The sequence below is a fragment of the Ciona intestinalis genome, chromosome 5, assembly GCF_000224145.3.
Source record: "Ciona intestinalis chromosome 5, KH, whole genome shotgun sequence".
Classification (NCBI taxonomy): Eukaryota; Metazoa; Chordata; class Ascidiacea; order Phlebobranchia; family Cionidae; genus Ciona; species Ciona intestinalis.
Window position 1 is genome coordinate 3,604,847 of NC_020170.2, and position 16,570 is coordinate 3,621,416.

General features: G+C 35.7%; 2 protein-coding genes and 2 long non-coding RNA genes across 4 annotated transcripts in view; 2 read left to right on the top strand and 2 right to left on the bottom strand.

Moving 5' to 3' along the window:
- The window catches only part of LOC100185046 (sodium channel protein type 9 subunit alpha-like), a 25,176-nt gene extending 14,770 nt beyond the window's left edge, over positions 1-10,406 (top strand). Inside the window, exons 20-34 of the mRNA XM_026834590.1 lie at positions 1,257-1,446; positions 2,043-2,188; positions 2,632-2,773; positions 3,354-3,527; positions 4,252-4,359; positions 4,811-4,932; positions 5,242-5,383; positions 5,631-5,822; positions 6,122-6,235; positions 6,638-6,908; positions 7,114-7,320; positions 7,750-7,995; positions 8,448-8,659; positions 9,022-9,252; positions 9,468-10,406. Of these exons, the coding sequence (XP_026690391.1) occupies positions 1,257-1,446; positions 2,043-2,188; positions 2,632-2,773; positions 3,354-3,527; positions 4,252-4,359; positions 4,811-4,932; positions 5,242-5,383; positions 5,631-5,822; positions 6,122-6,235; positions 6,638-6,908; positions 7,114-7,320; positions 7,750-7,995; positions 8,448-8,659; positions 9,022-9,252; positions 9,468-10,157 (3,187 nt within the window). The 3' untranslated portion in view covers positions 10,158-10,406. The remainder of the gene's footprint in view (positions 1-1,256; positions 1,447-2,042; positions 2,189-2,631; positions 2,774-3,353; positions 3,528-4,251; positions 4,360-4,810; positions 4,933-5,241; positions 5,384-5,630; positions 5,823-6,121; positions 6,236-6,637; positions 6,909-7,113; positions 7,321-7,749; positions 7,996-8,447; positions 8,660-9,021; positions 9,253-9,467) is intronic.
- LOC113474254 lies at positions 6-918 on the top strand. Its single transcript, XR_003395924.1, has 3 exons — positions 6-105; positions 352-463; positions 869-918. It is a non-coding gene; the product is annotated as an uncharacterized LOC113474254 (long non-coding RNA).
- On the bottom strand, positions 8,776-9,575 carry LOC113474258. The gene is made up of 2 exons (XR_003395928.1): positions 9,451-9,575; positions 8,776-9,127 (listed from the first exon to the last, which is right to left on the bottom strand). It is a non-coding gene; the product is annotated as an uncharacterized LOC113474258 (long non-coding RNA).
- Positions 10,407-11,356: 950 nt separating the features above from the next.
- hh2 (hedgehog homolog 2) overlaps positions 11,357-16,570 on the bottom strand; it is a 7,381-nt gene continuing 2,167 nt past the window's right edge. Inside the window, 4 exon segments of the mRNA NM_001032463.1 lie at positions 11,357-11,996; positions 11,999-12,359; positions 13,890-14,024; positions 14,830-14,956. Of these exon segments, the coding sequence (NP_001027635.1) occupies positions 11,711-11,996; positions 11,999-12,359; positions 13,890-14,024; positions 14,830-14,956 (909 nt within the window). The 3' untranslated portion in view covers positions 11,357-11,710.

A 16,570-nucleotide genomic window follows, 5' to 3' on the forward strand; every position in this document is an offset into this window, starting at 1 on the left:
TTTTAGATACTGAACTTATTCACTGCTATTTTACTGGAAGCATTTAATGTTGACAACCTTGCGAAGGGAAAACGAGAAAAGGAGAATTCTGAAAAGTTAAAAAGAGTGAGTATTTTATGGGCCACAGTTGGCCCATTAGGCTGGACCATACCTTTATAGAAAGGAATGATAACAATATATATTGTTCCTAATAATAAGGTAAATGTGAACTGTGAAGTAAATGCTTCAATAATTATCCACAGAATAAGGTTTTTGTGAGAGAAATATTTTTTAAAATACTTAGTTTAGTTAGTTGCAAAATCCGTCGCTGTTATACAACAAATATTCACATAACAAACTTGTCTTTTACAGGGAATTGATGTTATTCGAAGCAAAATTAAAAAGAAATCACAAAATGTGAACCCAGAACAAAGTATAACTGATGATCAGAACAAACAAGATGATACTGACTCAAATAAAACAGGTTTTTATCAAAATAAACACATGATCTTTTAAATAGGTGCTTGTTTAATGCACTACTCATATCTATGTGCATTTGTAGCAGTGTTAAATGTTCATGTAATAAGCTTGTATTCCTTGGGATATTTCTATAGCGTTTATAGAAACTAGATTTTATAAAGTGTTTCAACTTGGCCAGTTTGTCTAGTCTATATATTACTACACCTAGTTTTAACCAATTGGGCATCGTTTATTATATGAGTTGTTTTTGTGTTATGTATAATTAACTAAAAATAATCACCCACAAAGTAACAAACATGTTTACTCGGAAGTTGGCACGGGGTGTATGAAACAGAACACTCGTGTTATAACAACTGTTGTTTTCTGGCCACGCGAGCATAAGCGCCTGTACCTAATTTTGTTTTAACAGAATCTAGCAGCACAATCCAAACAGCTTCTTCCACCACAAATGAACACTCGAAGAAGGGAGTACATGCAGCGAATTAACGAAACTCTTTGAGCTTCCAGAAAGTTCCAAAATCATGACGCACAAGCGTAAAAATGAAGAGAAAGTAAACATTGTCCCGAAAGCAAAGCCAAGGCCAAAACTCGCAAAGCAAACCAGTATAAGGTAGTTACATGTTTTGCAACAAAAATAATTAACAAATCAGTCTTTATTAGTATATAAAAAATCTAAATAAATTGCCAAAACTGCTGTTGTATAACTAATTTGTGTTGTTTTATTAAAATGCTTTTAAATTTTTTAATCGATTTTTTTTTTAATTTAAAAATAACTTTTATTGTTTTTGACGATGCAGAATTGATCCCGATAACTCTGAAGTCATTGAACTTCCAAGGATTGTTGAGGAACCTTCAGGGGAGCAAACGGATGTTTCAAATAATGGAGCAGGGCATGAAATGTACCACAGCACATCCAATAGTGTGAAGAAGTTACAATCGAATGGAATCAAACATAATCTTAGAAATGTGAAAGAGAAAAAGATAAAGGTCTACAGATTGGTTTATATTAATGTTCTTCAGTCAACTTTTTCAGTCAAATTTTTAGTAACCCGTGCATCTTTGCATTGGTTATAGTTACTAGGCTATATCTACTGTAATGGGTCAACTCAGGCCTAGATACTAGATGCCATGGAGAACCTCAGAATTCATACAGAATAGAATGACATAACATAAGACTGTACATGAGCTTTGTTAATTACATCTTTTTCTAGCATGGTTCTGCTGTGTGACTTTTAAAAATTTAACTTTAGGCCTGGTTTATGTTTGTGTATACAATTATTTCTGTTTTTTTTCTAAGCCTATACATAAACCACACAGTTTATTCACTAATAACACGTACTGTACAGTGAAAAATGCCAACTGTACATTTTAGTAGAATGTAACATGTCTTAAAACCATGTCCCTTACCAAGCAATGTGGCAAAGTGGTTAGTCCGCCTTAATGGGTTGTCCAAATCACAAAGTAGCATACATGGTAACTCGTAAACTGACATGAGGTGTATGAAACACAACACCCGTGTTATAACGACTGTTAATTTCCGGCCACCCGAGGATAAAGCAAGTTACATCCATTCACATTTTCAGGTTAGATGCTTCTCCTCGTGTTGCTGCTCCTGCACAGATGCAAGAGAAAATGAAAATATTGCGGTCACTGTTGAGGATGATGCAGAAGAAGAAGAGGAAGAAGTTGTCAATCCTCCAGGATGCCTCCCAGAGTGGTTTTTAAAACGGTAAAATATTAATTTTTTGGCTTTAAGAAATTTTAAAAAATTAATTTCATTTTTTATTTTAAATATTATTTTTAATGTTTGGGGTTTGAAAAGCTGTAGTAGTAGTAGTATAAAAATGACTAAAACGTTCAACAACTGGCTAAGATGTGCACAAAGGCAATGTACAATAATACCTACCATTTGCTAGAAAAATGGTTCTTATATTCGAAAAAATGAGATACTATGTTGCAGTAAACTATTTAACACAAAACTGATCTCTTATTTTTAATACTGTTTTAGTACCCAATTCATAGTCTAACAAACTTGTAAAAAAATATGTATTTAAAAGACTGTATTAGGGCAAAAGAAACAAAGCTGTGATAAGATTGGAAAAACGGCGGTAATTAAAACACATGGAAATAACATTTAATTTTAATTGACAATGTTACCATTGATTTCCCCAGGTACCCGAGCTGGAAAGAAACACCAGACACTGTTCCATATAGATTATGGCGTAATATACGCATGTGTTGTTACATGTTGGTCAAACACAGATTCTTTGAATGGTTTATTCTCTTCCTTATTCTCTCCAGCACAGTTTGCTTGGTAAGAAATTTGAAATCATTAGAATGCGCTAATTTTTTATATTCAAATTTAAAAAAAAAATTGTTTATGCATTGTAAAATGCGCTAATTTTTTATATTCAAATTCTTAAAAAAATATTTTATGTAAAATTATACTTTGTATTTGGAACAATATGTATACGGGTATGATAAGAGTGTACGATTTGATTAATAGATAGCATTAACTGTGTAAATACTACTAATGTGTTTGTATATATATAAATGTATCCACAAAATGGATCAGATCTGTAGAAATGCACTAAGTGTGTAAGGTATCTAAATATATAGTAGGGTGGGGAAATATGGGACACCTCTTCATTCTATTTTCTCGTCCTATTTAGTAGTGAACAAAAAATCAAAGAATAAAAAACCGTATCTTCATGACTTCAATAGACTGTTGTTCATTGTTTTAAACAGGATCAGAATACTTGTGCATTATGTGCTAAAGGTGTCCCATCTTCCCCCACCCTACTATATATAAATCTTGTGAAACCTGTTATTCTCATAAATGACATCAAACTAAAATTCTTTTTTTTCAAAAACGATTCTATTTTATATCAAAGGCAATGGAAGATATTCACTTAAACAGTGACCCTGTTAGAAAATTAGTGTTGGAACGTCTCGAATACGTATTCACTGCGTTATTTACTGTGGAAATGGTTTTAAAATGGCTTGGTATTGGACCTGTCAAGTATTTTACCAGTTTCTGGTGTGTCTTGGATTGCGCAATAGTTGCAGTAAGTATGACATCACAGTATGTACTATTCCTTGACAGTTTCAACATATTTTTATCCCTGTTTGGTTAAAAAATTCGAAAAAAAAATCGTTTTAAAATTTTGCTTAAAAATAAAAAAGGTTTTTGGTTTTATACTGATTTTCAATTTTCTCTGGATATATCCAATGAATTACTCTGTAAAGTGTTATAAAGAATTGATTATTTTCTTCTAATGGTTATATAGTGGGTTACACTTTTATTATCATCAATTTGTATTGCTTAAACGGAAACCAACACAGAATTGATTGCACCAAGTTTATTAATGAAATGAAACATACATAAATGATTTATATTCTATAAGAGCTGTTTTGGCATTAACTGCCTAAAATGTTTATGAATAAGTAAATGGTCTAAATGTCAGATATTTTATCTTTTTGTCTGATGTCATTTAAATTTGGGCAGTAGGGGTCAATTAGTTTCACATCTTTCTCGTTTTCACGGTCAGTTCTGACCTTGGTTCTTTAAAATACAATGATACCTACATAAATGGGACACCTAAAGTCAATTTCCCAAACCAAGTGATCTATTATATTAAAAAATAATTGCCCACAAAGTTACATAGGTGGTAACTCTTAAGCGGCACAAAGTTAAATTAAAACAAAACACTTGTGTTATAATGACTGTCAATGGCCCACCACTTGGGATAAATGATTTTTTATTGAATTTATTTAATTTTTATATTACAGTCATCATGGATAGGAATTGTACTCTCACAAGCCGCACAGTTCCGATCTTTAAGAACCCTTCGTGCTTTAAGACCATTGAGGGCCATTTCTAGATGGCAGGGAATGAAGGTAATATTTAGTCAAATATAATATATTGAATATTACACTATATGCTATAAATTTTCCTTCTGTTAAAACAGTGCATACAGTATGATTTTTAAAACAGTATAATATTACTTCTGGTTAGTTTAAGAGTCATAAGGCTAGTCACTTAGCTACTAATTGCTGAAACCACCTGAAACTAATAAGTTACTAAACAAAAAAATATCAATTCTATTTGTAGAACCTAAAAGTACTGAAAACATTACCAGTATTGGGCTATGTTTTACTTTTAATGACAAAGTGTCCAAAGCAAACGATAGAGAGGTTGTTATACTAGAGTTAAACTAAAGGTATTCTTATAATCTACAATACAGTAATGGATCTGGTGCTACGAAAATGTAACAGGCAGAAATCTAGTCCAAACAGTCGCATAAGAAAAGCTATATATTTTGCCTATGCAATACCTTTGTATTTCCAGGTTGTAGTAAATGCATTGATCTACTGCATTCCATCCATTGGGAATGTACTGTGTGTGTGTCTCCTCATATGGATGGTGTTTGGAATTATGGGGGTGCAGTTTTTTAAAGGGCGATTTTTCAAGTAAGTGAAGAGATACCTATAACTTGGTTATATGCTAACTTTTTTATGGTTTTAAAATGCAGTAATAGGCATAAACTATGTCTGTTATATGACATTGAAAAATCAACATATAATTAAGTTAAATTATTCAGCCAATTGTGACCTAAAAACTAGGCTTTTAACAGTAAGAATGTTTTAACGACCAAAGTTTTTGTTGCTATATTCTGTCTTTTTGTTTTAACTGTTTTTCAATCTTCGATACTGTAACCAAAGTGACAAATAAGAAGTATTATTACTATAAACCTAAACTACATGTGATAACATTCTCAGATGTGTTGACGCTAATGAAGAAAAAGTGACAGATCTTCGTGTTGTAAATTATACAACTTGTATCCAGCATAATTATACATGGATTAATCCGAATGTTAATTTTGATCATGTTGGAAATGCAATGATTGCTTTATTTCAAGTGGTAAGTTAGCTTACATACTGAATTCAAGAAACAATTAACAAGTGGACATAAAGTGTATGAAAATGTGAATGAATTGAATCAATAAATGCAACTTGCTTTATCCAGGCATGTCAGAAAACGACACTCTTTTTAACACGGGTGTTTTGTTTCCAAAGCTTCTAATCTGTTTGTGTGTAAAATTTGTGTTGCTCCCAAAAAGTTAAGCATTGGATAACAACTGCAACAAAGTAAATCTTTTTTTTTCCAGGCAACATTTGAAGGGTGGATTGAGATAATGGCAGATGCGAGTGACATAATGGGGCCACAAATACAACCGCGTAGAGAGGCGTCAAAATATTATCTCATTTACTTCGTCATATTTGTTCTTGTGGGATCATTTTTTATCTTGAACTTAATAGTTGGAGTGATTATTGAAAGCTTTCAAAAACTTAGGAAACAGGTAATTTTTTTTGCAATACTTTACAAATTTACCCCAATTTATGATGAAATATTTAGTTAAATGATCTTTTTATTTAGATTTTATTCAGTTTTTGTTTAGTAAAATACTTCTGACTTTTAAAATGATTTCAATATTGTTTTGCGGTTTCTTTAGACAATTTTTTTGTCTTTTTAGTTATAAAAAGTATTTTTTAAATATTTTAAATATTTTTTTATTCATTTATATAACTTTAGCTTAAAATATCCGCTGAATATGTTTATAGTTTATGGTTTAATTCATGTTTTTTTGTTTATTTTTAGACTGACACATCATCAGCAGTTGAAGCATTGCTCACGGACAATCAGAAAAACTTTTACAAAACAATGAGAACCATGCTGAATAGGAAACCTAAGAAAACAATATCTCCACCTAGGGTAAGATACAAAATTACTATTTTCTATTTCTGCTCTTAACCAGAGGGTACGGGTTCAAGCCTCGATCATGCTTCCATTTTAGCATTTTGTCTTAATTGTCTAACTGAGTCGCTAATGGGTTGTACAAACTATCAGGTGTACAGAAATACCAAAAAATAATCACCCATAGAGTTGCATATGTAGTAACTCATAGAAAACCAAAGCGTGTAAAATATGATGCTTCAGTTATAAGTCGCCCCACCACCCTAGAATATACAAATAACTTAACAATAACACACATAATTTTTAAAATAGCACATAATATATATGTGGTAACTTGTAGCGATCATAAAGCAGATAAAGTAGGGCACCCTTGTTATAACTTACAATACACTCATTTAAATCACGCATAATTATTTCCAGAATCGATGGCAACTTCGAATATTCAACCTTGTGACTCACAGCCGATTTGAACTTGCTGTATTTCTACTCATTCTAATGAACATGATAACTCTAATGATGGAGCATTACAAGATGTCCTATGAATGGACCGTGGCGCTAAAATATGCAGATATTTCTTTCACCGCACTTTTCTCAATAGAAGCAGGCCTCAAACTGATAGGAATGAGATATCATTATTTCCGAGATGCATTCAATGTGTTTGATTTCATTGTTATCCTTGTATCAATTATAGGTAGGTGGATTTTCTTAATGTTTGTGATCCGATATGCCAAAAAACAGCACATTTTTTTATCGAAATTTGTGAGACTTTTAAAAATTTACTCAATTTAGGAATAAAAAAAACATCTACAGAAACACTAATTTAAAAAAAAAACGTAGAAAATACAGTTAAAAAGCTACAACTAATTTTTTCTAAAATTAAATTTGTATCCTTTTAGGATTCATATTGGAGAATCTGGTTGCTCTCATTGTGTCTCCAACTCTTCTGAGGATCGTTCGCGTCTTCCGAGTTTTTCGTGTTCTCCGAGTCGTGAGAGCAGCGAGAGGCATTCGGAGATTGATCCTCACATTGATGATCTCGATTCCTGCACTTTTCAACATCGCTGTTCTTCTTGGTGTCTTCATTATCATCTTCGCCATATTAGGTATTTTTATTATTTATGAGAAATTCTGGTACCATATGTTTTTGGTTCAAAATCTGACGTAGGTGTTTTTTTGATAATTTTAATAAAGAGCATTTCTTTTATTTTGAACATATATGTCTGCATATATAAGGCTAGTAAAGGTCTGGCATATACAAGCCAGGTACCAGGCTACCATATAAAAGCTTGATTGTATACTTTACATGAGTTGGGTAAACAAATCCACATTAGTTTGTCTACTGTAACTAAGCTATAGCCATCAACAAAAAAAAACAAAAAAAAACAATCACTTACTAAGTTACACTTGGTAGCTTGTTAGCTGGCGTGAGGTGTATGAAACAGGATTATAACAACTGTTGTTTTTCGGTCAGGCAAGAATAAAGCAAGTTTCATTCATTCATTCATTCATTCAAACCAATATTCGCATTACAGGCATGACCATGTTTATGAATGTAAAACTAAACGGGGCGCTCAATGACCAAGTTAACTTTCAAACCTTTGGCAACTCACTCATGGTCTTGTTTCGACTGGTAACATCAGCGGGGTGGAATGACGTGATGGATCCTCTCATGAATACAAGGGATTGTATACCACTAACTGATAACAACCCTGGAAACTGTGGGGATCCTGTAGCAGCTGTTTTGTATTTTGTCTTCTATATCTTTATTATATTTTTGGGTGAGTATTAAAAAAGTAGTACATTTTGTGAATCCTAACAAATAGTGTGGTATTTTTGTTTTTTTCATATGGTGGGGAAAATGGGACACCTTTATCACCTAATATCTAAATGTATTGTTAGTATTTTAAACAATTAACAACGGTCTATGGGAGTCATGAGGATAAGGTTCTATAATTCTCTGAATGTTATTTGATTACTATTAAATTAGACTGGAAAACAAAAAAAAAAGGTGTACCATCTTTCCCCATGTCACTAGATTTATCTTTACAGTAATATAGATAAATTGAACGATTTTTAAAATGTAACAGAACGATTTTAAACATATAAAAGTTTACATTTGGAATGGAATATTACCTGCCTGTTAACCAGAGGATACTGAGTTCAAAGCCCAAAAATGCCACCATAGAGCATAACATAATCCTTTCATTTAAACTGTCATTTCTTTCCACAGTGATAGTGAACATGTACATAGCCATTATTCTCGAGAATTTTGATGAGATTTTCCAGCAAGATGAGTGCGGGGTGTCACAGGGTGATTTCGAGACGTTTTACATGGTCTGGGGTCGTTACGATCCAAGGGCAACTCAGTTTGTGACACTGACTGAGCTCTCCAACTTACTACATGATTTGCACCCCCCTTTCCAACTTCCAAAACCCAATCTGGTAAACTACTTAATCAACTTTTTCATATTTTTTTTTAAATGTTTCTAATATTTTTATTTATCTCTTCGAAAACAATAGCGAAGATCAGCTGATAATTTGTAAGTTTAAATAGGAAATCAGGTCTGTAGGTGTGATTTATTAAACATATAGTATAAAAAGACAAAAAACACAAAACAAAGCCGCAACTCTCATTCAGTTATTTCAGTATATAAAAAAACTAATAAATTTCATGCACGAGGTGTGTGAAAGAGAACATCTGTTTTAAAGCGACTAATGTTTCCCCGCCACGCACGAATAAAAGAGTTGCAATCATTAATTCATTATATGACATTTTTAAGTTTTTCATTCAAAAACTATTTTAGGTCAAAATCGGGGCCTTGGACCTACCTGTATTATACGGGGACAAAGTCCACTGTTTGGACGTTCTGTTCGCGCTGGTGAAGCGCATTTTAGGAGAAGTAGAAATATCTGCAGATATGAAAAAGGAAGCTGAAGAGAGATTGCTAAAATCTTTTCCAAACCGAAGCACATTAAAAGCTGAAACTACTACGCTTGTTCTCAGGCAGCAAATACGTGCTGCTAAAATAATTCAGGTCAGAAGCTTTTACTCTGCTTTTAATTCGTTTCTGCCTAAATAAACGCTCACACAAAAAAATTAATTTATATCCACCTGAATAAGTGATTCTGCAATGGTATAATTGACCAGGCCTAAATATGGTATAATTGCAACCACTTTTTCGTTTAAAATGTTTCGTTTTAAATTGTTGCTTATGTTGTTGTTTCTTACTTACCCGTTCAAAATGTTCAGGACGCTTGGAAATCCTTTGCTAAACTTCGAAAAGAGGCTGGGTCATCTAACGGAACCAAGGAATCCTCACCTACTGATAAATGGGACTGCATGTTGAAGCTTNAACCCCGTCCTACTAGCACACCTGTTCTAATCGGCGCTACCGACGAATTCTTAACTCCTGAACCAATAGTTGAGACAAAAGACGATGCTGGTAACGTTGAAGACAAAATGGAGAAAATTACTGAAGAGAAAACAGACACCACCGAGGTATTGGATGTACCATCGCCGTCCAAGTCGCCGCTGCTAACTGTCAATAATGCCAATAACAACAGCAACACCACCAGCGCTGTACCCGCTCCCCAAGTCGTGCCAAACGTGTCTTCGTTCCCGAATCGAACGATAGATAAGCCCATCAAAATAATTGAGAACACACATGCGTTCGTGTCACCCGACAAGTCGCCTAATTTCTCGGCGTTTCAATCGCGCCCGAAAACTGCAGCCGACGTCCGCGTGAGGGCGCTAGTGAACACTTCGCGGCCGAAATCTGCCGAAAGAGTTCGGATGACAGACTTGGCTACTGGCCCGAGAGCTAAACAGAGGGTACAGAACCCCCGCTTAGAACCACAGAAGCAGAACTTCTTAAAAGAAACGACTTCTTTTACGAGCGACGCGTCAAATTTTCCCGCAAAGACCGATAAAGAGTCTTGACCATAGTTAACCTTTTTACCAAACGCCGTAAACATTATTGCTTTTTTTCCGCGGGAGCTGTGCTATTTTAAAATAATTTGCACATCTGTACTTATAACATAACCGAAGTGAACGTAAACCGTGCTTATTTTACCATCCCCGCACTTCTTAACGTTGTACATCTCCTTGCGTCTTACGCTTAGTATTTATTTTGCTTGATTCACAATCCTGTTTATGCGAGTGTAATGTAAATTGTGAGCAGATACAAAACGTTGTGTTATTATATGAATACTTCGTAGTTTTAGCCAATAATGTTTGCATAACCAGGACAGTAGCACAGTGATTAGGGCGCTCAGCCCATAACCCGAAGGATAGCAGGCTCGAAGCTCGATGTTGCAACCATTGGGTTCATGCGATTGAGCACAATGAACGGTAATTACTTCAACCCAGCGGTCACATTATAAAACCCCCAATTGCCTGGTCACGCAAGAATAACCAAGTCATTTCTATGAAAAAAGAGCTGCAACTACAGAATTAAAATATTATGAACCTAACGTTATATAGTAAGTTGGGGGAAGATGGGACACCTTTTTATTCTATTTTCTCGCCCAATTTGGTAGTAAACAAATAAAATGCAAAGAATTATAAAAGCGTATCCTAACGACTTCCCTAGACCGTTGTTAATTGTTTAAAACACGATCAAGACATTTAGATATTATGTGCTAAAGGTGTCCCATCTTTCCCCACCCTACTGTAACTAACGAATGATTTATAACGACAAGCATGCTGGAAAACGTTGTGTGATAAAAACGGCCCAATAGAAAGAAATGTATTGTATTATTGTATATTATCTGCGCTAAATGACTCTTGTGGTCTTTATTCGTTTGTGCCCGACTATCAGGTGTACTAACTATATAGCATACACACCTAATGGCATAAAACTACACACTTAATTGTCTTTCTAAAAAGTCAGATTCGGTACAGTTATACGTACTTTAGTCTAACTAACTTTGTCTTTTAGGTAAATTGAAAACGTTGAAGGCAGAAACACTGCCGCGCTTTAAATTTTCTCGCGTGCCGCGCTTTTTTAGTCGACTTGATTACACAATCAGCACATTTGAGCTATACTCTTACTATTAAGGCACCAGTTCAACACGTTAGGACAAACCCACAAAACTGTACCACCCGGCACACACAGTGTAGAGAGAGTAAGGTCGGTGTAGCATCGTTTCAGCACATTAAAAAATATTTACGATTTACACCAGTACAGGCTCGGTGCTAAATGTCGAAGAGTAAATAACAAGCGGTATATAGTAATACATTTGTCGAAACAGAACAGTATATAGTTAAAAGTAGATAGGACATCAGCTCTGACATATCCTCATTAATATGTAGCTTCATATATATGCAAGTAAGATTCGATAACTGTTTTGTTCTGCTTTTCTTGAAACGTCGAAAGTTGCAGCGCAGCGGTAGACTGCTTACAGCAAAAAAAAACTTTGGAGTCCCGTTTTCTCTGTAACAGCAGTAACACATAAGAATGTAAGCGGCAATGTGGAACCAATGTAAAAACTTCAGTGTAACTTAAACCAATGGTGCGGTAAAACAATACGAGCTATTTCAGCCAGTGATTTCGCGTACCAATGAATTCCAACGTCGCTGTTGGTTCGCCTTAAATAAGGAAAAGAACGTATTGGAAGCATAGCGGCATGCGCTAACGTCTCTGACCCTATAACTCCATAGCAAGACGCAACTATACCGTCCACGACTACAGTGCCGTGTGCGGTAAGCGGGGCATATAGACCGTCCCCAGTTACCGTAGTAACCGATTCCACGCGTGAAGGTTGAATTTCAAAACCACCCGGGCTTGGATGGTTGTATAAACGTATTGGCCTGAAAAAATGTCTCCGGCGAAAACCGCTCTTTTGGTCGCGGAAAATGAGTTTGAGCAGTTCGTCTGCGTCGCTATGAACAGCATATGATTTGCTGTGAGTCGTATAGTTTCAAGCTGAGATCGAATTTCGATGTATGAGCCTCCGATTTCAGGCTGTTTGTCCAGAAACATAATGACTTCGGAAAATACGGGTTTTCCTGTAGTACGGTCCACAGCTAATATCCGATCCCCTACGTTTACTTTGTTCATTGGGATGACGGACCCGCTTTCGTTTCTAACTTCGCTTACGCCGTCGAAGCATCCTCCGTACTTCGCTGCATCTGAGTTATCTGTCGCATATAGATAGCTGGTTAAAATTTTGGTCTTATCATATAGTACTGTGGAAAAAATGGAACTCCTTTAGCACATAATATCCAAACATCCTGATTTGTTTTACAATCAACAACGGTCTATGGGAGTCGTCAAGTTATGATTTCAAAATTCTTTGAATGTTCTTTGTTTATACCAAAAGGAACGAAAAAATAGAATGTGTCCTATATTTCCCCACACTACTATATATATAACTGTACAGGGTCAGATTGGGTGATTTGGTTAAATTAGATTTACTGCTAAATTAGTTTTACTTTTAAAATACAATGTGTGCGTCTGCAGTTATATACATTTTATTCCGTGATCATTGTATGGTGTTTAAATGTAGATATACATAAGTATAGTTGGGTGGCGTATAAGATGAATGTTTTCATTCTATATATCGTTCCATTTGGTAGTAAACAAATAATATTTAGAGAATCGTCGATACATCACATCGCAAAATGTGGTAACTCATACGTTTAGCAATTTTGTGGTCCAAAATCTTTAGTGCTTTTAATTTTGTCGCGTGTAATTATTTTTTCTCTAGTTTACCCACTAACTTAACAATGGCTCCCGGGGTGTTTTATATTTGAATGCAGCAGCTGTATATGTTTTAATATAGATTATATCAAGAGCTATAGGGATTATTTGTACAGATGTAGAAATACGTTGAAGTAGCTGATAAAGCACGTACATAAAATCCAATTATTAAATATGAAATCGTTTTATTGTAAAACATACAACAAACGTACCCTTGGTCAGCAGATATACTCAACTTAGACTGGATATATTTTAGTGAAAAGATCACATAGTACCGTGGGGTAAGATGGGATACTGTTTGCACCCAAATCCCATATTTCTTAATCGTGTTTTTAACAATTAACAACGCTGTTTTGGAGCCGCGAGGTTACGGTAATATAATTCTGTTAATATTCTTCGCTTACTATACCGAATGGAACGACAAAAGACAATCATAACATGTCCCACCTTACCCCATCCTACTCTACCCTTAAATTGTTTTGTATCTAGAGCTCATTTGTCTAAATAATAGGCTCTTTAGTTCCCTTTTAGTTTTCAATATTTTTTACATACCTTTTTACCCTATATAAGGTCACGTTTAGAGCGGATTTTTTTATACCAATACTTTTTAATTGAAACAGCAATACTGAAAACAAGAAAGGGATTACACAACGTGTTGGAAATTTCGGACTCCAAACTACGAATCCCAGGACGGACTTAATCCCTTCAAACAAGATCGCGTGAGTGTATCACTATTGTGTGTTTGTGAGTAATGTCCTTCGCCACTTCGGTGGCGCGTCAGCGTTAGTTCTTGCCGTCGCTATTAGCCCAGCATCAAACAGTGTTTTAAATAAACAGCAACACTGCCGTGACATTTACAAGGGTTTGAACATGTGTTGGTGTAAAGGGTGGGGGCTGATGCACTGGCGGGCGTTTCGACCGCGCTCAAACACGATGACGAGCTTTTAATAGCAGTAGAGCAAACTTACCGGCACGCACGCTTGCGTGGACGTAAAACTTGGACTCATAATAGACCCAGTCGAATCCCGACTCCACGGCAAGCCTCGCCAATAAACCGTTTTTCGACAAGTCATTGTCACTGGTTTTGATGTCTACGGCTCTCCCTGTTTGCAAATGGTCATAGGTTATAATGCTATGGGGAAATATTCCTCTGGGTGTTTTTTGGTTTGAAATGCTATTTTAGGCAATTCAATAGTATATTTTTATCCATGGCCGTCATTTTTAGAATCAGGAGTGGGAAAATGGCAGCTGTATCGCAAGCATATAGTCTGAAGTGACGTTTCAAACACTCATTATCTATTAATACACCTTATACTCACTGTCGAGCACCTTAGCAGCTCTCAAAGCCCAGCAAATTACGCTGGACGCTAAATTTAAAAAATCAAATAATAAACACTGGTAACAAAGGGCAATGAACGCTAATGTTTTATATTACCATTGTTCAACCAAACGACACCTTAAAGCAAACCCATATTAAACAAATTTTAAGATAAACATAGCGCTAGTACATCGCACGATATACAGATGCCGAATAACGTTTCGCTTCGTTTTAATTTAAGATGTAGTTCGATGTATAAATAAAGGTTTAAAGTCTATTAAAATCACGATTTTTCGTATACGGTTTGTAGCTTGCTTTATCCTCGGAGGCGGAAAACTACTATCGTTATAACACGGATGCTTTGTTTTATACACATCGTGCCCGCTGATTGAGTTATGTCACATGTAGTTTTAAGGGTGCGTTTTTTTCTGTACGACTTACAATTTAGACAACCATTATACAGTGACCGCTGGGTTGGGGCAATTGCCGTTACGTGTCTTGTCCAAGGACACATACGCCCAAGATGGTAGCAGCGACAACCTTTAAACCCATAACCTTTATAAAGGACATTAACTGTTGTTGTTATTTACCTTCATAGTGAAGGGATCCTTTCCGGTGTACCCCGTCCCCATCCCAAGCTTCGATAACTTTAAGGCTCACACCGGCCCATGTGTTCTTCACCAACATTGACAAGAGATTGACTTTGTCTTTGCATCTCTGTGTGAAAATAACTTAAAGTACTGTGGGGTTGATGAAATACGTTAGAACCTAAAATCCCTTATTCCCTGATCGTGTTTGGAACAATATTCAACGCTCTTTTAGAGTCGCGGGGCTATGGTTATATTATTCTGTTAATATTCTTTGTTTACTACCAAATGGGACAAGAAAAATAAAAATGTCCTATCGTACCCCGGCACCATACTACATTTTAACGTGGGTAAAGTTCCAGGCTGGAAAACCCACTATAGAGTGAATGACGACATATAACGGAAAATGTTGTGATAGCTTCTAGATCAATAACTAAAGCCTTAGTCTAAGGGCAAGTCGTGAGGTCAACGAGCCAGTATTTTCCTTGTGCGAAGTCGACGCACAGACCTGGTCCTTGTTGTGTGAAAAAACACCACTTGAATACCTTAAGGGGTGCTCAAACCAGGGCCAAGAGGCGGCCACAATGGAAAACGTTGGAAACGACCTGGTGACTGCATTGTGTTTTGATTGGAGTTGCTTGGAAATTGGTGAAAAGCGATTTTTCTTTTGTCCGGCGCGCATAATTATTCAAGTAATACACTCAATACTCGAAGGCCTTTGAGCAACGAAAGTATTTACCGATTTTAAAATTCGTCGCATATTTGCTACCGAAGACATTCGTTTGATAAGTGATTATTTTCACCACTATTTGATTTTCCTTTTAAAAGGGCTTGTCACGTTTTAATGCCATAGCGCAGTGGGCACTTATGAGGTGTAAATGAGACGTTGAACTTCTTGTCTGTTTGAGTAAGTGGGCGACATGATAAAGGCAAATAATCCTAAACCCCGATTCGTTCGTGTCCCAATTCAAATCAAATGGAATATCAAAGGCTGTCGTAATGGTCATAAGCTTTTCCATAGTCTTTTTATATGTTAAAAGAAACCGCTCGTGACTTAGGCTAAGTCCGTATTCGTTCAAGACCTGGAGAGACGTCTTTAGCTTCAACATAACCTTTATTTTGCCCTACAGAAGTATCATAGTATGACGAACAAAGATTTTTATCTTATAAAAGTTCCGGTGAGCTACTTTAGTTAAATATTAACTCACTACGAAAAACATTACCGCCTATTCACAAAAATTTTGCAAGTGTTTTATCTATTGCACAACCTCCAATGGGATCTAGGTTATTCCGGAATTACGCAGCCATTTTGCTTCCATAAATTTTAGTTTGTTCAGTATGTTTGCTTGCCATGTACAAACTCTTCAAGTTGGGCAAGCACAAAAAGGGCGCGGCTAAAAGACTCGTCAATAAATGACCGACATTTGCAGTAACTAATTGTTCAACTGCACGAAAACAAGTTTTTTGAATACACGGCAACGGATAGCTCGACAGCCCCCGTATTGCCCAGAGCTATGCGGTATTTATAGCAAGAGACGTAATTCCAACTAGTTAAATATAATAAAATGACGTTTTCCTAAACAAGGCAAACATGCCATGTACCAGTTACTTACAGCATATGCTGGCGCGTGCCTCACATAAGCATTTATAATAGTCTGCCATGCTTTAGGTATACAGACTTCCCGCTATATGTTTTAGGTCTTACCTTTGTCATCGTTCTGTCGCTTCCATCCCGTCTCGGTCT